The sequence below is a fragment of the Neopsephotus bourkii genome, unplaced genomic scaffold (assembly GCF_033783945.1).
Source record: "Neopsephotus bourkii isolate Nb327-2 ecotype Australia unplaced genomic scaffold, CSIRO-AGI_Nbou_v1 NB_1373, whole genome shotgun sequence".
Lineage (NCBI taxonomy): Eukaryota > Metazoa > Chordata > Aves > Psittaciformes > Psittacidae > Neopsephotus > Neopsephotus bourkii.
The window spans coordinates 5,402,676-5,429,743 of record NW_026901852.1 but is presented as its reverse complement, the minus strand read 5'-3'; the positions used below and the strand labels follow the sequence as shown (position 1 = coordinate 5,429,743).

Below are 27,068 nucleotides of genomic sequence, written 5' to 3'. Positions count from 1 at the left end.
GGTTGCCCCTGCTCTCCCCTCACGATTTGCTCTCATGGCTGCTCCTGCTCTCCCATCACGATTTTCATGGCCGATCCTGTTCTCCTGTCAAGATTCTCTTTCATGGCTGCCTGTGCTCTTCCCTAATGATTTCCCTCAGGACCACCCCACGTCTCTGCTCATGATGTCTTCTCATGGCCGCCCCTCATGGTTGCCCCTGCTCTCTCCTCATGATTTTCACTCATGGCTGCCCCTCTTCTCCCCTCACAATTTCAGCCATGGCCAATCCTGTTCTCGTATCAGGATCCTCTTTCATGGCTACCCCTGCTCTCCCCTCATGATCTTCCCTCATGACCACCCCATGTCTCTGCTCATGATGTCAACAAATGGCCCCACCCCTGCTCTCCCCTCATGATCCCCTTTCATGGCTGCCCCTCCTCTCCCCTCATAGTCTTCCCTCATGGCCAAACCTTCTCTCCCCTCACAATCCTCCATCATGGCTTCCTGTCGTCTGCCCTCACGACCCCCCCTCATTTTTGCCCCTGCTCTCCCCTCACGATTTTCTCTCATGGCCACCACTGTTCTCCCCTCATGCTGCTCCTACATGGTTGCCCCTTCTTTCTCCTAGTGATTTTCTCTCATGGCTGCCCCTGCTCTCCCCTCACGATTTTCCAGCATGGCCGACCCTCTTCTCCTATTATGATCCTCTTTCATGGCCACCCCTGCTCTCCCTTCATGATCTTCCCTCATGACCACACCACGTCTCTGCTCATGACGTCCCCTCATGGCCACCCCTCCTTTCCCCCCACAATCACCCCTCATGGCTGCCCCTCGTCTCCCCCCATGATCCCCTCTCATCATTGCCCCTGCTCCCCCCTCATGATTTTTACTCATGGCTGCCTCTTCTCTCTTCTCATAATCTTCCCTCATGGCCACCCCTTCTCTCCCCTCACAATCCTCCCTCATGGCCGCCCCTCGTCTGCCCCTCACAGTGCCCCCTCATGGTTGCTTGCCCCTGCAAGCAATGATTTTCTCTCATGGCCACCCCAGCTCTCCACTCCTGTGGTTCCTCCATGGTTGCTCTCCTCTCCCCCCACAATTTTCAGTCATGGCTGCCCCTCCTCTCCCCTCACGATTTTCAGTCATGGGCGACCGTCTTCTCCTTTCATGATCCTCTTTCATGGCCAACCCTCCTTTCCCCTCATGGCTACCCTCGTCTCCCATCATGATCCCCCCTCATGGTTGCAACTTCTCTTCCCTCACAGTGTTCTCTCATGGCCACCCCTGCTCTCCCCTCTTCTCTCCTCTCAATATCCCCCCTCATGGCTGTCTCTCCTCTCCCCTCATGATCTTTCCTCATGGCCATCCCTGGTCTCCTGTCATGATCCGCCCCTCATGGCCGCCCCTCCTCTCCCCCCACGATTCCCTCTCATGGTTGCAGCTGCTCTTCCCTAATGATTTTCTCTCATGGCTGCCTCTGCTCTCCCCTCATGTTGTGCCTGCATGGTTGCCTCTGCTCTCTCCTCACGAGTTTCATTCATGGGTGCCCCTCCTCTCCATGATGATTTTCAGTCATGGCTGACCCTGTTATCCTATCAGGATCTTCTTTCATGGCCACCCCTCTCTCCCCTCATGATCTTCTCTCATGATCACTCCACACCTCTACTCATGATGTCCCCTCATGGCCGCCCCTTCACTCACAATCCCCTCTCATAGCTGCCCCTTCTCTCCCCTCTCAATTTTCTGTCATGGCTGCCCCAGCTCTCTGCTCCTGTAGCTCTTGCATGGTTGCTTCTCCTCTCCCCTTGCAATTTTCAGTCATGGCCACCCCTTCTCTCCCCTCACAATCCTCCCTCATGGCCGCCTCTCGTCTGCCGCTCACTGTGCTCCCTCATGGTTGCTTGCCCCTGCTCTCCCCTCACGATTTTTCCTCATGGCCACCCCAGCTCTCCCCTCCTGTGGTTCCTGCATGGTTGCTTCTCCTCTCCCCCCACAATTTTCAGTCATGGCCGTCCCTACTCTCCCCCCACAATTTTCAGTCATGGCCAGCCGTCTTCTCCTTTCATGATTCTCTTTCACGGCCACCCCTGCTTTCCCCTCATAGCCACCCTGGTATCCCACCACGATCCCCCTCGTGGCCACCCTTCCTCTCCCCCCAAGATCCCCCCTCATGGTTGCAACTGCTCTTCCCTCACGATGTTCTCTCATGCCCGCCCCTGCTCTCCCCTCATGTTGTGCCTGCATGGTTGCCTCTGCTCTCCTCTCACGATTTTCACTCATGGCTGCCCCTCCCCTGCCATCACCATTTTCAGCTGTGGCCAACCTGTTCTCCTACCCGGATTCTCTGTCATGGCTACCCGTGCTCTCCCCTCATGATCTTCCCTCATGACCACCCCACATCTCTGCTCACGATGTCTTCTCACGGCTGTCCCCGCTCTCCCCTCCTCATAATCTTCCCTCATGGCGCCCTTCTCTTCCCTCAAGATCCCCCCTCATGGCTGCCTCTCCTCTCCCCTCAGGATCCCCCCTTATGATCTTCCCTCATGGCTGCCCCTTCTCTCCCTTCAAGATGCCCCTCATGGCTGCCTCTCCTCTCCCCTCAGCATCCCCCCCTCATGATCTTCCGTCATGGGTGCCCCTTCTCTCTCCCCTCATGGTCTCTCCTCACAGCCACCCCTGCCCTCCCACCATTATCTTTCCTCATCGTTGCCCCTCCTCTCCCCACAAAATCTCCCCTCATGGCTGCCCCTCCTCTCCCCACCATGATCCCCCCTCATTGTTGCCCCTTCTCTCCCCCCCCCATGATCCCCCCTCATGGTTGCCCCTTCTCTCCCCTCACTCTTTTCAGTCATGGCCACCCCTGCTCTCCCCTCTTGTTCCTTCTCAGGGGGCCTTGCTTTCCCCTCATGATCTTAATCTTATTTCATGGGTGAGTCTCCTGTCCCCTCATGGTTTTCAGTCATGGCCACCCCTGATCTCCCCTCATGTTGTGCCTTCAGGGTTACCCTTGCTTTCCATTCATGATCTTATTTCATGGCTGCCCCTCCTCTCCCCTGAAGATTTTCAGTCATGGCCACCCCTGCTCTCCCCCCATGTTGTTCCTTCACAGGTGCCCCTGCTCTCCCCTCATGATCCCCTCTCATGGCTACCCCTCCTCTCCCCTCAGGATCCCCCCTCATGGTTGTCCTGTTCTTCTCCATTTTCAGCCATGGCCACCCCTGCTCTCCCCTCATAATCATTCTTCATGGTTGCCTCTGCTTTCCCCTCGCCATCCCCTCTCACGGCTGCCCCCTCTCTCCCTTCATGATCCCCCATCACGGTTGACTCTGTTCTTCCCTCATGGCTGCTCCTGCTCCCCCCTCACGACCTTCCCTCATTGCCACCCCTGCTCTCCACTCATGATCCCCCCTCATGGCCGCCATTGCCCTCCCCTCATAATCTTCCCTCACAGCCACCCCTTCTCTCCCCTCATGATCGTCCTTCATGGCCACCCCTTTTTTCCCCTCATGGCTGCTCCTGCTCTCCCCTCACAATATTCCTTTATGGCTGCCCCTGCTCTCCCCTGAGGATCCCTCCTCACTGGGGCTGTTCAGCTTGCAGAAGGCTTCTTGAAGACCTCATAGCAGCCTTCCAATATCTGAAGGGGGCCTGTTAGGATGCTGGAGAGAGACTCTATTAGGAACTGCAGTGACAGGACAAGAGGTAATGGGTTCAAACTCAAACAGGGGAAGTTTAGACTGGATATAAGGAAGAAGTTCTTTACTGTAAGGGTGGTGAGGCACTGGAATGGGTTGCCCAGGGAAGTTGTAAATGCTCCATCCCTGGCAGTGCTCAAGGCCAGGCTGGACAAAGCCTTGGGTGACATGGTTTAGTGTGAGGTGTCCCTGCCCATGGCAGGGCATTTGGAACTGGATGATCTTAAAGTCCTTTCCAACCCTAACTATTTTATGATTGTCCCTGCTCTCCCCTAATGATCTTCTTTCATGATTGCGACGCATCTCTGCTCATGATCCTTCCTCATGGCCATCCCTGCTCTCCCCTCAAGATACCGCCTCCTCATGGCTGCCCCTCGTCTCCCCCCACGATCCCCCTTCATGGTTGCCCCTGCTCACGATTTTCACTCATGGCTGCCCCCCCTCTCCCATCACGATTTTCAGTCATGGCCGAACCTGCTCTTCCCTCACGATGTTCTCTCATGCCCGCCCCTGCTCTCCCCTCATGTTGTGCCTGCATGGTTGCCTCTGCTCTCCTCTCACGATTTTCACTCATGGCTGCCCCTCCCCTGCCATCACCATTTTCAGCTGTGGCCAACCTGTTCTCCTACCCGGATTCTCTGTCATGGCTACCCCTGCGCTCTCCTCATGATCTTCCCTCATGACCACCCCACATCTCTGCTCACGATGTCTTCTCACGGCTGTCCCCGCTCTCCCCTCCTCATAATCTTCCCTCATGGCGCCCTTCTCTTCCCTCAAGATCCCCCCTCATGGCTGCCTCTCCTCTCCCCTCAGGATCCCCCCTCATGATTTTCCATCATGGCTGCCCCTTCTCTCCCCTCAAGATGCCCCTCATGGCTGCCTCTCCTCTCCCCTCAGCATCCCCCCCTCATGATCTTCCGTCATGGGCGCCCTTTCCCTCCCCTCAAGATCCCCCCTCATGGCTGCCTCTCCTCTCCCCTCAGGATCCCCCCCTCATGATCTTCTGTCATGGCTGCCCCTTCTCTCTCCCCTCATGGTGTCTCCTCACAGCCACCCCTGCCCTCCCACCATTATCTTTCCTCATCGTTGCCCCTCCTCTCCCCACAAAATCTCCCCTCATGGCTGCCCCTCCTCTCCCCCCCATGATCCCCCCTCATTGCTGCCCCTTCTCTCCCCCCCCCCCCATGATCCCCCCTCATGGTTGCCCCTTCTCTCCCCTCACTCTTTTCAGTCATGGCCACCCCTGCTCTCCCCTCTTGTTCCTTCTCAGGGGGCCTTGCTTTCCCCTCATGATCTTAATCTTATTTCATGGGTGAGTCTCCTGTCCCCTCATGGTTTTCAGTCATGGCCACCCCTGATCTCCCCTCATGTTGTGCCTTCAGGGTTACCCTTGCTTTCCATTCATGATCTTATTTCATGGCTGCCCCTCCTCTCCCCTGAAGATTTTCAGTCATGGCCACCCCTGCTCTCCCCCCATGTTGTTCCTTCACAGGTGCCCCTGCTCTCCCCTCATGATCCCCTCTCATGGCTACCCCTCCTCTCCCCTCAGGATCCCCCCTCGTGGTTGTCCCTGTTCTTCTCCATTTTCAGCCATGGCCACCCCTGCTCTCCCCTCATAATCATTCTTCATGGTTGCCTCTGCTTTCCCCTCGCCATCCCCTCTCACGGCTGCCCCCTCTCTCCCTTCATGATCCTCCATCACGGTTGACTCTGTTCTTCCCTCATGGCTGCTCCTGCTCCCCCCTCACGACCTTCCCTCATTGCCACCCCTGCTCTCCACTCATGATCCCCCCTCATGGCCGCCATTGCCCTCCCCTCATAATCTTCCCTCACAGCCACCCCTTCTCTCCCCTCATGATCGTCCTTCATGGCCACCCCTCTTTTCCCCTCATGGCTGCTCCTGCTCTCCCCTCACAATATTCCTTTATGGCTGCCCCTGCTCTCCCCTGAGGATCCCTCCTCACTGGGGCTGTTCAGCTTGGAGAAGGCTTCTTGAAGACCTCATAGCAGCCTTCCAATATCTGAAAGGAGCCTGTTAGGATGCTGGAGAGAGACTCTATTAGGAACTGCAGTGACAGGACAAGAAGTAATGGGTTCAAACTCAAACAGGGGAAGTTTAGACTGGATATAAAGAAGTTCTTTACTGTTAGGGTGGTGAGGCACTGGAATGGGTTGCCCAGGGAAGTTGTAAATGCTCCATCCCTGGCAGTGCTCAAGGCCAGGCTGGACAAAGCCTTGGGTGACATGGTTTAGTGTGAGGTGTCCCTGCCCATGGCAGGGCATTTGGAACTGGATGATCTTAAAGTCCTTTCCAACCCTAACTATTTTATGATTGTCCCTGCTCTCCCCTAATGATCTTCTTTCATGATTGCGACGCATCTCTGCTCATGATCCTTCCTCATGGCCATCCCTGCTCTCCCCTCAAGATACCGCCTCCTCATGGCTGCCCCTCGTCTCCCCCCACGATCCCCCTTCATGGTTGCCCCTGCTCACGATTTTCACTCATGGCTGCCCCCCCTCTCCCATCACGATTTTCAGTCATGGCCGAACCTGCTCTCCTATCAGGATCCTCTTTCATGGCCACCCCTGCTCTCCCCTCATGTTGTGCCTGCATGGTTGCCTCTGCTCTCCCCTCACGATTTTCACTCATGGCTGACCCTCCTCTCCCATAACGGTTTTCAGTCATGCCCGACAGGGTTCTCCTATCAAGATCCTCTTTTCATGGCTACCCCTGCTCCCCCCTCATGATCTTCCCTCAAGAGACCCCACTTGTCATCTCATGACCCCCCCTCTTGGCCGCCCCCACTCTCCCCTCACGACCCCCTCATGGCTGCCCCTGCTCTCAAGATCCCCCCTCATGGCTGCCCCCCCTCTCCTCCCACGGTCCTGCCTCATGGCTGCCCCTTCTCTCCCCTTACGATCTTTCCTCATGGCCGCCCCTGCTTTACCCCCATTATTTTCAGTCACGACTGCCTTTCCCCTCATGATGCCACCTCATGGCCATCTCTGCTCTCCCCTCATGATCCCCCCCTACATGGCTGCCTCTCCTCCCAGGATCCCCCCTCATGATTGCCCCTGTTCTTCCCTCATGGCCACCCCTTCTCTCCCCTCATGAACTTTCCTTATGGCCGCCCCTCCTATCCCCTCATGGCTTCACCTCCTCTCCCCCCACGATCCCGCCTCATGGCTTCACCTCCTCTCCCCCCCACACTCCCGCCTCATGGCTTCACCTCCTCTCCCCCCACACTCCCGCCTCATGGCTTCACCTCCTCTCCCCCCACACTCCCGCCTCATGGCTTCACCTCCTCTCCCCCCACACTCCCGCCTCATGGCTGCCCCTTCTCCCCCCCTTCATGATCTTTCCTCATGGCCACTCCTGCTCTCTCTTCGTTATCTTCCCTCATGGCCGCTCCTCCTTTCCCTTCAGGATCCCCCCTCATGGTTGCCCCTGCTCTCCCCTCATGATCTTCAGTCATGGCCACCCCCGTCTCCCCTCACAATCTTCTTTCACCCCTCATATCAGCCCTTCTCCCCCTCCCACCAACCGACGTCCCTGATTGCTTTTTTTTTTTTCTGAGTTTTTTTTTCTTTTTTTTTTTCGCGTTTTATGCTCAAGAGGTTAACATAAAAAAAAAGAAGGGTTTGAAGTTATTTAAGGTGATGGGATTTCGCTGGCTTGTACAGAGCAATGGAATAACTCAAAGCTCCAGCTCACAGAGGCAAGTTTCTTCATCGACATCTCTATTTAGGCATAAAAATAAGCTGCAGCCTTGTTTTTGTTTTGTTCTTTCTAGAACGTCTGCACTTTGCTGTTTTGTCTACATGTGTTTGTCTGCTGTCCCAGTTCAGAAGTTTTCACCACCTCCATTTTAAAGCAGTTCTCTGCCCACCAGAGGCAAGCAGCCACTGACGAAAGTATGCAAACTTAACACGTCTTTAGAGAGATCATCTTAAAAGAAGTTTCAGAAATCACCAAAAAAAGTACTCTCAGCACGTCTAGCTGCATTGAAACGTAAGCCCCACGGGTTGGGAGCTTCTTCGGACAGCTGCGTTAGACGGCTATGAAAAGCAGAACTTGTCATTCCAGTTCTGACACGTATTTTCAATAAACTGAGCTTTCACAGGCGGTTTCGGCAGCAGAAAGGGTGACACACAGGTTACACGCAGCCTACTACGACTTTTTTCTGTGCCTTTTGTCCCCAATTGATAGCTGCCAAAGTAACTTCTTCTTAAGCTAATGCTGCCACTTTCCTTGCAGCAGAACGTGGCGCACCACGAGAAACGCAGTGATGCCCACAGACACGATGAAGTCTTCGGAGCCGCTCTCCGAGCTACAGGACAGCCCACAGCGGTACCCAGCCATCACGACCGGGCGCTGCAGCCGTCGTGACAGGAAAGGCTTCACGGCACTGCGCTCCCCGGGAGCTGAGGGGCTGACCCTGTCTTGGATTCATAGGAAGTACAGGGCACGACACCCCGGCCCGGGCCGGTGAGGCTGTGCAGCTCCCTCCTGAAAGCTCCCAGCCCGCGCCGCCGACCAGCACCCGCTCCGCAGCGCGTCTGACAACCGCGGGAATTCAGCGCGGGAGTGAGGGTGAGGCTCTACGCATGCGCCCCAGAGCCCGCCAGCTCCTCCGACGCCTGCGCCGTGCTCAGCGCGCCGGGTGGTGGAGAGGCGGCCGGGGTGAGGGGGCGCATGCGCTGTGGCGGCCTCCGAGGCGGGAGGAGGGGTGGGGAGGAGGGGTGGCCGCTTCCCCCCATTTAGCTGTAAGGGAGCGGGTGCGGCGCTTTCGGCTGCCAGCGCGGGAGAAGGCGGGCGGGCAGCCGCAGGGGACTGTCGGAGGGGGGTGGGGGGAGCCACTGCAGCTGCGGCCACCTCTCCCTGCTCCTCCTCCTCCGTAAAGCGCCCTCCACCCCGCCCTCTCCCCGCCCGGGACTGAGTCTGGTGGCCACAAAATGGCGGATGGGGAGCTGAACGTGGACAGCCTCATCACCCGGCTGCTGGAAGGTGAGTGAGGCGCCGGCGGCCCCATCTGACTGCAGCCCCACGCCGCGCTGTGGGGAGTGAGAGCGCGCCGCTGCCTTCCCCCGGGCTCCCCGCGGGAGACGGGGCTGCCGGCGGGGTGGGAGGACGCGGGTGGGGCGGACGCGACCCGCGCTGCGGCTGGGGGAGCAGCGGCACCGTGTTCTCCGCGCTGCCGGGTCCGGGGTGGCAGGCGGGGAGGGTGGGGGCGCGGCTCGGCGTTACCCCGGCCTGGCCCTGCGGAGTCCCTCGGAGGGAGGAGGGGCGCATTCGAGCGTCCTGTCGGCGCTGGTGTGTGCGGGGGTCTCTCCTCCCCATCTAGGTGTAGTGGCTGCCTTTCTATTCTAACGATAAAGCGCCTGGGTTTTCTTCTTCCCTTTCCACCCTGCTGCAGCTGCTTGGCTGAGGGGCGAGCTGAAGAAAGCTCGCTGACTGAGCTATGGGAGGCATTATGCCTTCCTCAGGTTGGGTTAGTCGCAGTCCTCCGTGTTTAAAATTGTCTGGAGCTGCGTTATGTATGGAGTTGTATGTACGTGAGCGTCAGTGGAACCAGAGGGATTTAGTGCCCTGACATTCCTCTGCCTACGGGGCAGTCTCCAAAAGTGACTTTAATGGATGGTAGATAAAAGCTATGAAGGATTTTGTGTGTATTAGTGAGCCTTTAAGGAGAAAACTTCTTGCTTTCGCAGAAGCTGATGAGCTACTGATAGCATTTTCTTTGTAAGTAATGTCTTGAATGCATAGTCTTTTTAGGCCCCTTTTCCCATTAATCTTTAGTTCACATTCAGCAAATACCTGGCATGTTGGAGATGAGAGTGCATGCGTGGGTATGCACTGTTCACTTACTCAGTTGCTGTACTCCTTGAATAGTTGGATCACTTTGCAGAAGGCTTAGAGAAAGGAATTTATGGAATATGTACAGTTCTGGATGTGAAACAAGTTTTGTAAGTCTGAAAGTTTTGTTCAGCTGGGTTACTACAAAGCAGAGTTTTTAGGGCTTTGAGGATTATTTTTTTAAGTAGTTGCTATCTGTTCTTTTTAGAAAATTATGAACAATAACGTCAGTGTTTTAGAGCAGATAAAAGCTTTGGGCACTTGTGCTCGTGTTTATGATTTAAAGTATGCAGTTTAGTATGGTATGAAGAAACCTACCGGTATCATTAGCTGTAGTTTATCTTTGATCTTTGATCACTAATACAGATAAACCTCCCCTGTTCTGGATGTTGAAACCCAGATTAGTAGGTAGGTTTTTAAGACCAACTAAATAATAACGTAGTAAACGCTGGCTTCATAATGCGGGTTTTTTGAGTGATACCATGCATGTGTGTAGTGATGGGTTTTTGAGACACTTTAAAAAACATTTGAAAGATACTTTTTGCTCATTGGTGTAGTTACTTAAATACAGATTGCTTCAAGAACTGGGGTTCTGCGCTGTTTTGATATGCACTTGTTGGATTATTGCGCTGCCTGTTATCCTACATATTACTCTGCTTTTTTTTTTTTTAAGTAGGACTTTTAAAGTGTGTGTTCCATACCCTTTATATACCCCATAAACACTTGTTTTGCAACTTTTTAGCTTTTGGGGTTATGTTTGAGTGCCTTGTGTCTAAGCAATCTGATCTGCGCTTTGAATTCCATAGTACTTTAAAGCTTTAGGGATATCTATGTACAACTTCTGAACCAAACTTTGCTTATAATTTTTCATCTCTTGATTCCAAGTCTGTTTCTTCCTCTGAGCAGAGATTAGGAAGTTCCTTAAGGGAAATTGAGTATTTTTCTCTGCTTGTCAGCTACTAACAGTAGTAGGAGTGTACAACATCTTGTATCTGAAAGGGAATAGATTCTTACAGGTTTTATTTGTGGGGGGAAAAAACCCAACTCAACCACAAACCAACAAAAAGCAACCATTAAAGAATGCTTTGTGTGTGAATTATTTTTGCTTCCATTTAACATCTTTCATTTGTTCTGCTAGCTTACAGTATTTTAAGCTGTGGTTCAAATAGCAGTGTTTCACAATGAAGGGGTTTTTTGTACAATTGGCAGCTCACATTCTGGAGCTCATGCTGTTGCTTAGCTGACCTGTTCTGGTAAAGTGAGTGTGAATGCCTCCCCATGCCGCTTGCGCAGAAAAATTGCTATTGACTCTCATCTCTGAAGAAATTAGTTTAGAGCTTGTTTTTTGGGTCCATTATCCACACTTGAGCTTTGACTTAAAGGATAGGGGAACATGGCTTTTGAGCTGTGAAAATGCACATTGAAATAATAAAAAGACACATTTATGAAATGTTACGCAGTACAAATTTAGGCCTTTTGGTTACTTTAAGTGAAATGGATGGCTTTAAGTTTGAATAGCAGTTTGCAGTTGTGTCTCAATGGCTGCTGCACCTACATTTGAAAGGATAGCAAATTCATATCAAAAGCCACAGCAACAGGAAACTTCCCTGCTGTTGCTGGGCTGCTGGCTAGTGACACCTGTTTCTAGGCTGTGATATTAGCTGTCATGAGTTCTTGCTCATACTTAATTAGGTTACTCTTAACTGTTTTTACCTTTGTTGCTTAAGACTACGTTTGGGGGGGGGGGAGAGGGGAGGGTGTGTTGGGTTATGTGACACATTAACTCACCTTTTAATTGAAATTACCTCAGATCATCTTACCCTCCGTTTGTCGTGGTTTTGTTTTTTGTTTGTGGGTTTTTTCTTTTTTTCTTCTGCAGTAGCATTATGAGGTGGCCCATATCCAGGCTGCTTGGGGGAATTCATTAGGAAGTTTTTCCCAGCCCTCAACACATGTACATGTAGTCTTACCTTGAACTTATTTTAGTGATCTTTTGCGTGCTGGAAGCACGTGCTGGGAAAACTCAACTGAACTATAACGTAATGCATGGGGATAGTCTTCCAGGACATTAACTTTTAATGTCTATGTTCTTTTGCATATACCAATTTCTTATCCTCTTTATTCATTGGCTAGGTGGTGAATTTAGGAATGATAAGAGCGATGTTTTGAATTGATTTTGTCTTGCAATGTAAGTAGTACTTGGTAACTAGCTAGTGATGCTTTTTAAGTTCTCTTTGGAGGGAAGTAAAGCTAAAAGTGTGTACTATATGTATAATGTCTAAAATTAGCAATGCTTTCTCTTATTTTTTCTACCTCCAGACTTTCAGTTCTTTTTTCCTTACTAGAAGAGTGAGGGAGATGCTAGTGCTCTTAGATGTAGCCTGATCTTAGAGATATTTCGAGCTTTATTATAAGATTTCTGTCCATAAATCACTCATAAGTGAATCTGCTGAGATTTGCAGGTCATGTAAACACAAAATTCCATAGCTTTGCTAAAACGTTTTGAACTGATATGTGACCATGACAGCAAACAAGCCACATTAGTCATCAGAATGTTTCCTTCTTGTACTGGCATGCAGAACTGGACTCCCGGGTCAGTTGTGCTATATTACACAAATGATAGCCTCATTTTTGCTTCAGTGTGCGGACTCTTTTTGTGTTTATTTGGTTTTTTTTTGGGGGGGGGGTAGGGAGAGGGGTTTGAGTTACTGGTTTGTGGATGGTTTTTTTTTTTGTTTCCTACCTTCCCAGCTATGCCATCTGGTGGATAGATTTTTTTCCCAGTCTATTCTAGCTGTGGACAGCATAGGAATATACGCATACGTGAAACTCATGAGTGCGGCAGATGTGACATATGGTCACCTATTCCAGCTCCACCTCCCAGCAGTGAGCAGGGACACCTTCAACTAGATTAGGTTGCTCAGAGACCCATCCAACCTGACCTTGGATGTTTCTAGAGATGGGGCGTCTATCACATCTCTGGGCAACCTGTTCCTGTGTTTCACCACCTCATAGTGAAAAATTTCTTCCTTACATCTAGTCTAAATCTCCCCTCTTCTAGGTTAATACCATTACCCCTTGTCCTGGTGCAGCAGGCCCTACCAAACAGTCTGTCCCAGTCTTTCTTATAAGCCCCCTTTAAGTATTCATAGGTCTCAATAATGTCTCCTGGGAGCCTTCTCTTCAGGATGAGCAAAGAAGTTTTTCTTCTTTCAACACAGTTTTTAGCCTCTGCAGCTGAAATTGCTGCTTCTGTTGTGTTGTGTTTGCCCCATGTAGGTTCATCATGATTCCTCAGTGGGAAGTGCCCTTAAATTTGTAGAAACAGTGAGATAAATGTATGCATGGGTTTTACATTTAAGCCAGGCTCTAAGCCAATTTAAAATTTGGTGATGTGTGGAAAAGCTCCTTCTTTATCTAAGCAAGGATGCTAGAATAGGTGTGACCTTACTTGTAAAGAGTGCTGTGGACGATGCTAAGTAAGACTGCCATATTTTTGTCTGGGTGTTGGGCTTTGTGTTTCTTTACTGGTTGTGTCTTAAAATTTCTAGATATAAGACAGCTTAGCTGGACTGGACTTTCTGCACCTTCAAATACGTAGGCATCTGTCTTGTGAAGCACTGAAGAGTTTACAATATGAAAGAGAGGATGTTCTTGGAGAAACCCAGACATACAGCAGCCTTAAATACAAGTTGTATTTCTGTGAAGACTATATAGCTGTACAAAAACCCCCTTACCTTGCTTACGCAAGAAACTTTGCTAGCCTAAATCTAACTAACATATTTTAAATTAACTGTTTTAATTCATATGATAGAATTTAATATGGATCTGCTCTAAAACAATATTATTTTTGGTAATGCTGGGAGGTCTACCAGTTCTGACAGTACTGATCCACCAAGCAAGCTGTGAAATGCTTTTCCAAGATGAGAGTTGTCAGACTTTCAGTAGACATGGAGAATGGTTGTTGCTTCAATGTTCAGCTTGGTGTGATTTTTTTAATTGTCTTAAGAGCTGGTTGTGTGGTGTTCTTGTGTCATTTGATGTCTTCTAAGAAAGCTGTGACCTTAACTTTCTTCTGATTTCAGAGGTCTTTTAGGTTGTGGTAAAGATAGAAATTTGAATATTATTCAATTTTTCAAATGGATTTTGGATTTTAAATGCTTATGAAGCAATTGAGATTTTTCTCACTAATTTTAAATGCCATAGAGCTTCTGGCCTGATCTATTACAGCCAATAATGGATTTCTTGTTTGGTTAGTATCTTAATTAAAATATCCAGCCAGCCTGTTGCTATGGTATGATATAGTAGTAGTGCTTGCAGTTCCACAGGCTTCATAACTGATACTGAAGAGAGGCAGTTGTAGAGAAGGAAAATAAACCTTAATGATCTGTTGCGAAACAACATAAGGAAACGACGGAGGTGAACCTTGAATAAACAAGAGTTATTACCTGGTTTGGTGTGAAATCACTGTGTAATTTTCTATTAGAAAAATAAACGAGAAGTTATTTAAGAGTTTCTTGCTAATAATGTATTTTTGAAATAGTCTTTAGAGAGAAAAATAGGCATTTTTCATCTGTTTCTAGGTGGGCAGGTATTGTATTAAACAGGGAGAAAGGATAGAAGAATGATGTTTGTTTTGGGGTTTGTACAGCAGTGCAGATATCAGCCAGTTCATCTTTAGGTTTATAAGTGCATGATGAATAGTTGGCTTGAAAAATGTCTGTGAAGGCCAAGAGCCCAGTGTTGGGTGGTGTGTGCTGGTGTGTCTTTATTCTGTCTGACTTTTGACACTTGAAGGCTACGTGATTCAGTAACTGTTTCATTTAGGTATTACACAGCACTCTTGTTGCTTGAGTCATTCAGTGTTTTGCTCAGGATACAGCTAAACTGTAGAGTAAAGGGAGGATAAACCCCCTGACCTTTTTATTTAATGTAGAAAGGGTGATTTTTAATACCTGACAGTTGCAATTAAATGTTCATTAGAGGCCACCAAATGTAGGTATGTCACTTCTTGGAAAAGGAAATAAAACCCCACCACCATATATGGTTTAGAACTGCAAAGTCAAGCTTGCTATGTTTGGCTAGTACCGCTCAGTAAGGTCAGATGCTGTACACGATGAAGGAGGCAGGGCCTGGTGTATAGCAGACCTACACTTAACTACAACCTGAGGTGCATCTTATGTGTCTGGTTCATGATTTAAACATGGAAAGGAGCACATTTACTGCCTTCTCTTACTGTTTTTTGATTTGTCTTAGTACATTTTAGTTTCACAGCACCATCTTCTACAGTTTGTTTTTTTTTAGCACCAAGCTTCATAAAAAGCTTTTGTCTGTGTATCATGAATAACCATACTTGTTAAATACCTGAGACGTTAAAGAGGTGCAAAAGTCGTGTTAAACCTTAGCTTTTTTTTATTACAACTGAAGTAACTTACCTCCTTGGCACTTCTCAGGAGTTGAATAACTTTGCAATTTTCCTCTGTCTTCCCTGAGTTTTAGGGATTTCATTAGCACTGCTTTAGAGGAAAAGGAAGTCAAACTTTGAGAAACAAGCTGAACTTCTTTGTTCCAGGAGACTTTTATGCTAGCTTTGCCTTCCAAGTGGACTAGAACAGGAATTGCTGCTGCTTCATGTAGTACTTCATAGTGAGAGGCTTCTACCTTATACATGGCTAGTTGTGTGAGTTTTAGGCCCAAGTGTAATTAAACAAATAGTAAATACAGACCAGTAAAAAGCATTAGGGTTACACATTTTGCTTACAGAAATGAGTAACTCATGTGATCTTGTCCTTCAGCCTTGAATTCAGCAATTCTTGGAACTGTGCATGATACAGAATGACTGAGACCCATCAGTTGGTTTATGGAACACTGGTGTAAGGAAGCAGGTCCACAGAAAGCAAATACAGTGGGTGAAGGTGGTGTAGGGACATGCAGGTCTTTTGATGGGCTTGTTTGGGTATTGTCTTCACAAGTGTTAATTCTGCTGGATAGTATATATTTTAAGAATGTAGATTCAGGATTGGGTAGAAGAGCATCACTTCATTGTTTGGTATTATTCCTGGTTAGAAATTAAAGGCTTGGGTGGTCTGTTACTCTGCAGTGAATTTGTGTTTATGTACCGCTGAAATGAATTCACAAGCAATTGCTGTGTTTTTCAGCAAAATACCTAATATCAAGGACATCCACTGAAGGCAAGTTTATTAAGATTTTAATATTATTATTATATGTAAGCACAGTTCTTAAGCAAATACCTCTCTAGAAGGCTGATTCTTTTATTTTTAGTGGAGATTTTGAGTAAAGTACCATAGGAAAGGTGCAGGGCTTTGCTGTGTACACCATGTAGAGGAGCTGCATATTCAGCAATTGGCTTTTGTGGAATTTAGCAAAGCCGTGGCAGGGCTTCATTTATATTATTGTTGTCTGCCAGAATAACACACGAATGAGAGTCATTTTAAGATCAGTTCTGTTACACCAATTCTGAAACTTTGAAAAATTACGTTGCTGGCTTAACTCAGTGTTTTGCTGCAAAATGGGGAGAGCTGCTTCTGAATGACAGCTGAACAATTTAAATTACAAAGTGTTCTGAGTACACAAAATACTTCTACTCAAAGTTTTGCTTTCCAAACTGAAAGGCGCTTTTAAAATCCAATGTAAGATTCCTGACTTAAAGCCATGAAAATATGTTACTTGGATTTTAAAAATGCTGAGAGCAGCTAGCTTCAGGATGCTGTTTCCAAAAACAGTGTAAGGACTGTTTGTTTGTTTCCAAGTCATGGGTAATGCCCCTTTGGCTTCCAAATCCATTCTGCGCCTACTATTGAAAAATGGTTCAGGATCCATCAAGTACTCCAAAGTACTTTGAAGTACCAGAAATAAATAGTTAAATGTCATAGTTGTTAATCACCAATCATTAAACATTCCACAGAATGTCAGGGGGAGTGTAAGCTTGTGGGATTTGCTTATATGCAATTTGTAAAATTGCATGCTTGCAGTCTTGTGTTGTAGTTTGGGGTTTGGTTTTCTTTTTAGATATACTCTGGCAAAACAGATGTCTAAAGCCATCATTTCAGAAGTGAGCTTGGCTGGAACTACAGTGAAAAGAATCAGAACCAGCTGCTTATTCCTTCACTAGTCCCAGCACAAGTTCACAGTGGATGTATTCTCCAGCTTGGGGAGCTATCTAGATTACATTTTTGTTTTGCTGTGTCCTTGTACTAAAAAGAGATCAGTTCACGGATGCAGTTTACTGTGTGGCCACATAAGTACATATGCCTGCAAAACAGCAGAGTGTAGGAAAAGGAGGCTGCTTCCTCGCAATAATACTGGCCTCATTTTTTGAGACTTAGAAGTCTGTCTGGGGTTTAATGTTATGTTAAAACCGTGAGTCTTTTGTCCAGTAATCAGCACAAGTGTGGTATTGGAGAACACAGGATAAATGCTTAAGGCAGCTGTGTGTACCACAGCTGACTCAGTAGTTGAAGAAACTTCTATCAGTGATGCCACAACATAAGGAGCTTGGTTACTTGGAGTGAGAGGCACAGCAGAAACAAGCATGACAGAATAGGTTAAATGTATTTTCTCCAGTTCATGAGAAGATATGGCAAAAAGTGATGCTTGCAGAACTTCCAACAGCCAGTTCTTGACCCACTTCACTTAATGTTACTTATTTTCTTTCTGGTACTGTCTTACATAATCTGCTACTCTCTGGCATGAATTTGGAAGGATTAAAAAAATGCAGTTATTTTTGCTGAATTTTTTTCTTTGCTGCTGCTGTGCAACTCATGTTTTGGATTACTAATTGCCATTAATAGACTTGCTAATGTTGTTTATCAGAGGTTGTGTAAATGCAGACACCATTTTAGTATCGATTAGAGCAGCATTTAGATTACTATTACTGTTGTGCTAAAATAATAGCCTGATATGCAACAAGGCATAAAGTTGTTTTTAATTCTCTTTATTCTCTTCTATGTCACTGTGCTTAATGTCCTTGCAGCAAAGGCTTCTTGCGGCATAGCACTATGCGTGTAGGATTGTGTATTACAACAGGAATTGCTGTCCCTGCTGAAGACCTTTATGTAAATCAAAGCTTGTTTAGAGCATCTTAAACTAAAGAGAATTAATTTACATTTATTGTTGAGATGCTGTTTGTGCTTCAGATAAATGAGAACAATTGAAAATGATGTTTTTTCGCAGTGCTGTTAAAAGCTTGCGTCGAGTTACAGTTGTTACAGTGTATGCAGCTGTGACTTCCGTGTTTTAAGAATGATTAGCTATAGGAATTTCGTACGTGAGTCTGAGAAACATAATGTATGCTCTTGATCCCATTCTCATAACTTCCTCTTAAATCTGTTCTTGGCATTTGAAAAGCTAAATGTGATGACAGATGCTCTTGTGTACAATCCATACAGTGCTCAGCCAAGTCAAGGCAACTGGAGCAAAATTCTTGTGGTGGTGTAAGTGTAAGCTGGTGAAAGATGTGCTTAGTCTTGCTTGTGTACTTGTGTCACAGCTGTGGCACAGCTGTTCTGCCTGACTACGCGGGCACCTTTCAGTGCCTTTTAAATCCAGTAAAGTTCTGAGGCTTCCAGGGTCATGGTAGCTTGCCATTTTTGCAACATGTAGTGCCCTTCTTGATGATCAGGGATTGTGGGGAAAAAAAAACGTTTTTCTCATATCATTGATGATTACTCCTCATGAAAGCCCAGGCTTTGTACTGTTTCACATGTAACTGAGGTCATGTGTTTGCTATGTGGAGCTGTTGACTGTTCAGATGGAGGGTGCCTTTGCAAAGTTGAGTGGCCCACATTTGTATCCTACTTCTCAAGGGCTGGAAGTAACTGCAGTCATTAGGTGTTTGTTATCTTCTCTTCAGAGTGTGACATGCTTCCCATAATTGTAGAAATGTCTCTTATCTGGAGAATCCAGAGCGTGCTAACAAGTTACTGTCCTGTTTGTTGGTTTGTCTGTTAAGGGCTTGCAGCAGTTAAGGCTGTACTGCAGAAAGAAGAGAACAAACATCAAGATGATGGATATACTGACTATGGCAGTTAATTTTAAAGTCAGGAGCTGCATGTGCACTGTGCCTTCTAATGCAAAAATCCAGCCTCAATCCTATAAAGCAAGTTTTCCAAGTTTAAACCTCCATGTGAGTTTCAGAGGGAGCTAAAGGCTGGTGTTCTAAGAAATACTGATTAAAACAAAGTTATTTTAAGTGTTATCAGTGCTCTCCTTGAACTGTTGTCTCGATTTTAGGCACTGTTCTTGCTCTAGTGCTACTTACAGTAGCATTAATATTGTGTATGGAGGGCACTTGTGGGTTTGAGCTCTGAAACTACAGTGGATGAGTGGATGTAAAAGGTGTGCCGTTATGTCACTTCTTGGTTTTCATGTGTGTGAAATGGCTTCATTCTGGTGCTATGAAACATGATGGTAGTTAATTACAGAGGAGGATTTCATTGCGTATCAAAACAGGCTAAAAGGAATCAGTTTGTAGAGGAAAAATGGGACTGAAAAGATAGTTGAGCTGCATGCTGCTTCAGTGTGACCTTGCTGTTTTAATTAACAATTGTTTCAGAATTATAGCCACTGGTATTTAGACTCTGCTCTTTCAGGTGGGAGTTCTATTGTGCATAGCAACAGTTTATTGTGCCTATCAAAATGAGTTTCTGGTCTCTGAAAGGGATCCTTATAAGCTCCAGGAATGCAAGTGTTTTAAAAGGCGGTGATGGGAGCATTTTGGTACCTCACAAATTGGGTAGTCAGTCCTGTGCAGAACTGCAGGCCTGAGAAACTACTTTTTTAAACTAGTAATTGCCATGGGGCTGAAGATGTATCTATAATCTTGGTAGATGTTTGAGATGTGATGAAAGCCTGTAGGCATCTATTGTTTCCTATTCACCTTGATGGTGTCTGTCTGCCTTTGTGTTCTTCTAACAAGTAAGCCAAAATTTGAATGCATGAAAAACACCAGCAAAAGTGTAACTAAGAAGCTGTTCAGCTGTTTGCTTTCTCAAGTGTAGCTGAAATCTTAATTAGCAAAAGGAATGTGACTTACCATATGGTAAATATCACCTGGTACTGATTCAGAGTTTCACTTATAGAAGTCCTATGCCACAGCCTTATTCTTGTGGGATTCTAATGAGCAAAGTATTTCCAGTATATGCTCGCAGCAGACAATCCCTCCTGCAATTTTGGCACTCAAACTAGCTGTCCCAGGATCTAGTTTCACATCTCTTCCGTGATTGTGAAAACTGTTCTTCATTTCAGCCTCTTCACATGTTCCTGTGGCTGCTTCCCAACCTCAGTTTAACAAGTATGTCTGGTGTTTATTAAAAATAAATGAAAATGCATAGCACAGTGTTGGAATGATCAGATGTACACTGGGAGAAGTATGCAGTGATAACCAGAGCAGAGTTTTTTGAGTTTAACACTTAGGACTGTAGTACAGGGTGACCTAGGACAAAATGTTTCCCCTCATACCCTTTTTTTCTTTCCATTACATAATGCATTTAATGATACCAATCTCCTCTCTAAAGTGTGTTTTCTGGAAGCTAAGTGAAAATAAAAAGGGGGTTATATTAATTAAAAAAAAAGTTGCAAGCTTACTTTTTTTTGTTTTGGAGAGGAAAAACCAGGAACTTTATGTGTGAAGAACTAGTTTTTGGTATTCTGTTCACAAATGTATCTTATTAGACTTCCTGCTGTTGCAGATAAAGTTTTTTAGTAGTAATATGTTACTATGTTTGCATTTGTGAAAGCATTTGCATTTGAACTTCTGAAGTTCTGTACCAGCTTCTCTTGTAGGTACTGCTGTGATTTAATGCTTCTGTGTAAAGCAGATGGCAGAACAGGATGTTCACCTGTTGTAGACGCTGATACATTCTGGCTTATTCATTTGAGCTCTGAAGTTTGGTTTATGCTGAGATGTGAGACTGAACTGGATCAGCCAAAGTGCAGATGAATTTGTTCTCTTTTGCTGCCTCATTAAAGACACCTTAAAAGCCTCTGACAGAGGAATCATATAGGTATTTGTTGAAAGAAGCAGCTGCAAATAAACTTGCCAGATGATGTTGGTTGGAGTGCAATGACATGTGAATGCTTTTGAAAACTTGGTGCTAAATATAGGCCAGAGTACCTGGCTTATTGGTTTAGCAATTCAATTTAATTCTAATTAGAATGTCTTTGGACGTAAAGGTTCCAGTAACTCAAGAGCCATTACATATGAATGAAGGTTTCATCAGACTTTCATAGTTTTTAGTGGGATGTTTCTAATATGGCAGTTGCAGCTGCCTGAAGTGTATACATGCCAGTGGTTTTTCTTTGCATTTAGCTAGCCCTGTTGAACTCAGCAGTCCTGAAGAAGTTTCTTTTGGGCTAATGTAAAAGTGCTTTCAGGATTTTGAGTCTTAGGATTTTTTGCCTATTACAAATATTCTGGTGTAATGGGATTGTTAATTTAAACACATTTTGAAGTTGCTTTTGTCCAAATATGGACAAAAGCGAGGCTTAAATGGCTCTCTTCTGAGAACCTGATTTAAGAGGAATGCATACTGACCTTACAGAGTAGGTTACAGTAGCACAGAGATTAATTCTAGAATTCATTGGAATACATAATTCCAACACAATTGGTAGATATGCTGGAGTGGGCTGCTGGCTTTTTGACAAGTACAGATTTTAAATACAGCTCGTCTGCACTTACCTATTGCTGTGTGATAGTTATCTTCAATTGTTAAACTTCTCATTTCAGTACGAGGATGTCGCCCTGGGAAGATTGTTCAGATGACCGAAGCAGAAGTTCGGGGTTTGTGCATAAAGTCACGGGAAATATTTCTTAGCCAGCCTATTCTCCTGGAACTAGAGGCACCTCTGAAAATATGTGGTATGTAAACTTTGTATCTGAGTGGTTTATGTCGGTGTTTTAATCTAGTTGTATGCTAGGTGGGTTGGAAGGATACTGAGAAAGGCAAGTGACCTTGACCTGGGTGATACAGATTAGAGTGAGGGCTTCACAATCTTAAATGTAATTTTGCGTTTTGATTGGATTAAGTCGAGAAAAGGCAGCTAACGGTAGGTTACTGATGCTATTTAGGAGCAAGTTCCATCGGCAGCAAGAGCTGCTTGTGCCCTTACCTGCTGCAGATTTTGCAGCCTCTCCCTTGTACACTTCTGAAGAAGTACACTGCTGTTAATAGGTACACAAGCTTAAAAGTGTTACAAAAGTATTGTAAATACTGGCTGGTAATCATCCTTATTAACAGTAGACAGTCTTAGAAAGCATAAAATCTCTTGAATTAGGCTTTTTAAAGTGTCATAGTATTAAAATTAAAGCAGTCTTTGCATTGATTATTACTAACGTGCTGAAAGATGGGTTAGCTTCTTCCCAGGCTTCCTCCTGGCAGACCTAGTGTAGCAATGTTTCTTACATTAAGAGAGGATATTACCAATTTAAAAAAAACAAAACCCAAAAAACCCCCAAAACCAACCGCCCTCCACTAGTGGCAGTCATTTTTAAATGACTAATTGCTTGATAGGGTGGGGAGGAAAAACTAGACAGCTTGCCTAATTTACAAAGTTAAAGGTAAAATATAGCTTTACCCCACATCGTGTTTTGTTCTACACTGAAAAGACTACAGTAGTCTCATCGTATTCCTAAAGAGAAAAATAATCAGGTATTTGCACATAAGTCAAAGTATAATTAGCCTCCTTCAAAGCTTATCATTTGTTTACACTGAGACAGTCAAAAGGACTGTTAGGTACACAATAATAGTGTAGCAAATGCACATTAAATAAGGCATTTGTTACATTTAAGTTGGATTCTGAACACAGTGATAGCACCAGGAAGTGTCAGGTGCATCTAAATTTAATATTAGAGCGATTGTCAACTGTGTGTCTAGATGAAAGTAAAAGAAAGACGATCACTTTCACCAGAAGCAAAATATGCAGCTGCACGGCTTTGAAGTACTATTTTAGTGTGTTCAGGCAATGCCTGAGGAATCATTATAGGTTTGTCTTGTCTTGTAATCGAGTCAGTTCAAAATAAGCTTTTACAGCTTGAATGACTGTGTTTCACTGTAAGATGAAAGTAAACGTCCATTTTAAAATAGGTGTGGTTTCTACTGAAACGCTTTGGATCTGGTGGATTTCAATGCAACTTGTGCCCATATGCAGCTGTATTTTAAAATGACAAGTGCCTTGAATGGAATAGTAAATACTGCTCTATTTACAGAATTCTTTCTGTAAAATGTTCCTTTAGCCTTTAAGTGTTTTGGTCCCTCTGCCTTGTGTGCAGCTGAAAAGTTCTAGACAACGAAAGCAATTATAGTATTCTTTGTGTAATATGTTACTTGGTAGTTAATTCTGGTGGTGGTAAAGTCCAGGGAATGTATTAATAGTGTAGTTCTAGACTGTTAGACTCAGTGTAGCAATGAGGAGTCATCAGTGTTTTCTTTCGGCTGTGACCCGGAGGTTTCTAAATACAAATTAGAACAGGAATCATTTTTGTTGCAAATTATGTGAACATTATTTTAGCCAGTGAAACTTCAGGTTGTGTCTGGAATTGGGCAGCAGATAAGGTTAACTACTATTAGAAGAAAACTGGGAAGTGATTCCTAAGTGAGAAATAGCTAATGGAAGAATGCTGCCTAAAAGGAAAGTATTGCATTTCTCATGGAAGAGTAAAGAGGAATAGAGCTGTGTACTCTTCTACCATTGTATGTCTTAAGACTTGAACTAAAGAGCATAAGGGTTTGGGAACCTTTTTCCTTTATGGAAGAAGTTTTAGGGAGGAGTGTATGTTGGGATTTTTGCTTTTTTTAAGGCCACAGTAGTTCCCATTTTACTGGAGAACAGCTGAGCTTAACAAAGTCGGGATTTTGCCACTGAACAAGCAGCAGAAGTACTTAGTGTAATGGACCAGGAGGTACTAAATTTAAATAGCATACAGCCTGTACTGAAGGCTTCTTGCATAGCTTTTTTGCGTTCAGTCACTTTGCTAGTGAACTCTACAGTCACCTGGAATACATCACAGGTATTTTGCAAGTTACTGTAGAGCAGTAGCTTTGGTATTTTCTTAGACCTTACAGTCAGCTCACAGTTAACTTTGGCTAGTCTGATATGCAGTCGTGTTGTAGTTGCCCCACAGAGTTCTTTCATTGTAAGCCTGTTAAATTTGGAAGCTGGCAGTATGCTGAGGAACGTGACAGTTATTTTTCCTAATATGGAATACCTGCAGGGATGAATGTCTTGTAAGGGAATCAGTCTTGGAGTCTCTGTATTGTTTTTATATGAAGGATTGCATCAAAGGAGGAGTTAGCCCAAATGCTGCGGGATGGGAATCTTAGTTACAGCAGTGTTATGAGAGGACAAGTAGTCCTTTGAGGAAGGGATGCTCTGCCAGCACAGTGTTCAGTTTCTCACCAGCCTACCTGTATTCTTCCTGGCCATGTTTCTGCTTGATTCTGACCTTGTTTCAATTTGAACAAATTAGAGCTTGGTTAGAAAGCTTATGCTTAATTATGAAGACTTCTGCAGTTTTTGGTTTTTAGATTGGCTTCATAACTGAGATAGAAATTCTGCAAATTATGTGGGATATTTACATTTAGTGACTACTTTAGTTTATAATGTTAGCATGGCTCTCATTTTTCTGATACCTCTTGCCTGTATATGAAACAGTCTGGTTTTTTTTTTAATTATTAATGCTGTTTTTAACATTGGTTAATAAAAAGTGATTAGCTGACTTAAGTTCTTGATTTGTGTACTCTTTATGTTGTTGCACTAACCCTTGGTAAACGTGTTTGTTTTGTTTTTTGTTCAGGTGATATTCATGGTCAGTATACAGACTTGCTTCGATTATTTGAATATGGAGGATTCCCACCAGAAGCTAATTACCTTTTCCTGGGAGATTATGTAGACAGAGGCAAACAGTCTCTGGAAACAATTTGCTTATTACTGGCATATAAAATTAAGTACCCGGAAAATTTCTTTCTCTTAAGAGGAAATCATGAGTGTGCTAGCATCAATCGGATCTATGGATTCTATGATGAATGTAAGCAAAACCTATTTCTTCTGAAACAGTGTATGAGACTAATATTGTGTTTTGGAGACACTTCTAGTAGTGGCTCTTGTATTAGAAGGATTTCAGTGTTCTACGAACCTGCTTTGAAACTTTGTAAAAGTACATTTCAAACAAAGATTTTAAAGTCTCTAGAGAATTATTTGCCCTTCTGTTGTCCTTGAAATGCTGTTGCAGGAGATTGAAACCTAAGTACAGTAACAAAAATAAACCCTTGTGAAAACAGGTTGCTAACATTTTTGTTCAGGTTACATTGCACATTGCAGGATGGCTTTGACGAAACAGCCTTCTCTTGCTAATGTCACGCTGTTTTTGTAGGCAAGAGGAGATTTAACATTAAGCTGTGGAAGACCTTCACAGACTGTTTTAACTGCCTGCCTATTGCAGCCATTGTGGATGAGAAGATCTTCTGTTGTCATGGAGGTAAGCTGATGACCGCTTTTAAAGGCAGTGTCTAACCTGATCTTTGAGTTAATGCTATACCAAATGGAGTGTGGATGTGCATGATATTTAGCTGGAGATGTTTAACCTTGTATTGCTCTGTAAAGGTCACTGTTATGCCTTATGATTTTCCCTGCACCTGGCAGCAGACAGATGTCATTCTTACTTGATACACATGGCCCTCTGCCTCAGGGCAAATACATCTGTAGGTATTCCCTTCAGTAGATCCCTCTCTGAAGGGTACTGAAATCTAGAATTCTTGCCTAATTTGCCAAGTCACTTGTTGCTGTTATCATCCAACAGTACCGTTTTAGCTAATGTTTTCATCGCTGGCAGTGAAGTGAAATAACCTTAGCAAGTAACTCCAGCTTCTATGGCCTTGGCTTCTTCAGCTAGTTTCACGAGGTATTGGTGGAAGGGACCGCTAAGGTCACATTGTCTTTGACCAGCAGACTTGACTGATGTTTGTTAACATTATAGCAGTTCAGCCAAGACTTTTTTAAACCTTTGCTGTTGAAAAATCTTTTTTCTATGGGCACCTGTCCCAGTGCTGCCCTGTTCTTGTAGTGAAAAAAAGCATTTGGGATCTGCTCAAAGCTTGTAACTTTTCTGAATATTGGAACTTACCTGAGTGTTCTTGCTTGTAGAAGGGGATTCCCCATGTTTTTACAGGTAGTGATGCTTACAGGTTTTCAGGACCTTTCAGGGTTAAACAGTTGACAAGAATTTCAAATTGTAGTATGAGCCATCCTGCCTTTTTGCAGGTGGCTTTGCAACTACTGCATTAACAAGCAACTTGATGCCTTGCACTGAGCAATCAGAGATGGTCTGGTGGGTGTCACACCTGTGTTGTTGGTGAGATAATTAACACTCAGTGGAAGTGAGAGCTCCGTGGAAACCTCTAGTTTGAACATTTCCACTTGGAATTGGAAATAGCGTGCTCCCAAAATTCCTGAGACTCTTCTAGAGTTTGTGAAGGTTGTATTGATGGCTGCCATCCGGCCAAAATACTGTAAAAATGATCCTGACTTTTCTTGCATCTTGTACTGAAAGCTTCTGCCTTCAGTACTTTCTAGAATAAGATGTCAGTCTTAGCATAATGTGCTCTGAGGTGTTGTCAGGTCCTGTAAATATGAACTAATGCAGTGGTAGACAGTTGAGTCTGTCAGTCTCCAGGTAGGAATGACATGTTAAAGTACTTGTATTCTCACAGGTCATCTTTTCATCTCTGTCGTAATTACTGGTGTCTTTTTTTTGTTGTTGTCTTTTTGGTGGGTTTTTCTGTTTGTTTGTTTGGATTTGGGGATTTTTTCGGTGGTTTGGTTTTTGGTGGGTTTTTTCTTTGTTTTGGTGGGGTTTTTCTCTTGTTTTTTTTTAAGAACTGGTACCTAACTTACGAGCCATCTCATGATTTTAAGAATATGAGACACAATGTCACTTCTGCACTGAGATAGCAAATCGTCAGTGGCTAAAACCGTGTAATTTGCTTTCAAAAAAGTTGAAGGAGTTTTCTTTTACTGTCTTTATACTTTCTGAATTATTTTTTTATTTGAGGAACAGTAGAAAATGAATGATGAAATACTGTGGTGTTGCAGACAAACCATTAAGCTTAGGTGGATGGTAGAAGGTTACTAAGGAAGTTTAGCAGGTAGACTGCTATGTTGTATTACGTTCTATAACAAAATTGATTGTTTTGTATGTATATGTACTTGAGACCCGAGTTGTGAGCAGGAAGTCTAGAAAGCTGATTTTCAAGAAAAAAAAAGTAAAGCTTTATTATAAATGTATTGGGGTATTAAGCTCTTGTGTAAACAGGTAGGAAAACTTCTGTTTTGTGCATAGTATGCTTTAAGGATCCTCTTAAGCAAAGCAGTATTTTGTTGCTTTATTGAATACTAATTATCCTTTCAGCTTGTATAGGCTTAATCTGTAACTAAAATTACTATCACTCACAACTGCTCTGCAGCTGTGAAATAAAGTGATAAGATTGGTAAATGTGCTGTGTGCTCCTCATAAATGGAAGTGG

General features: G+C 44.9%; 1 protein-coding gene and 1 long non-coding RNA gene across 2 annotated transcripts in view; one reads left to right on the top strand and one right to left on the bottom strand.

The window, feature by feature from the left end:
- LOC133219725 (uncharacterized) overlaps positions 1 to 27,068 on the bottom strand; it is a 167,161-nt gene that overhangs the window by 4,988 nt on the left and 135,105 nt on the right. The gene's annotated exons all lie outside the window — the stretch shown is intronic.
- PPP1CB (protein phosphatase 1 catalytic subunit beta) overlaps positions 8,385 to 27,068 on the top strand; it is a 28,003-nt gene continuing 9,319 nt past the window's right edge. The window contains exons 1-4 of the mRNA XM_061367227.1: positions 8,385 to 8,682; positions 21,278 to 21,409; positions 24,344 to 24,574; positions 24,920 to 25,024. Coding sequence (XP_061223211.1) covers positions 8,631 to 8,682; positions 21,278 to 21,409; positions 24,344 to 24,574; positions 24,920 to 25,024 — 520 coding nt within the window. The 5' untranslated portion in view covers positions 8,385 to 8,630. The remainder of the gene's footprint in view (positions 8,683 to 21,277; positions 21,410 to 24,343; positions 24,575 to 24,919; positions 25,025 to 27,068) is intronic.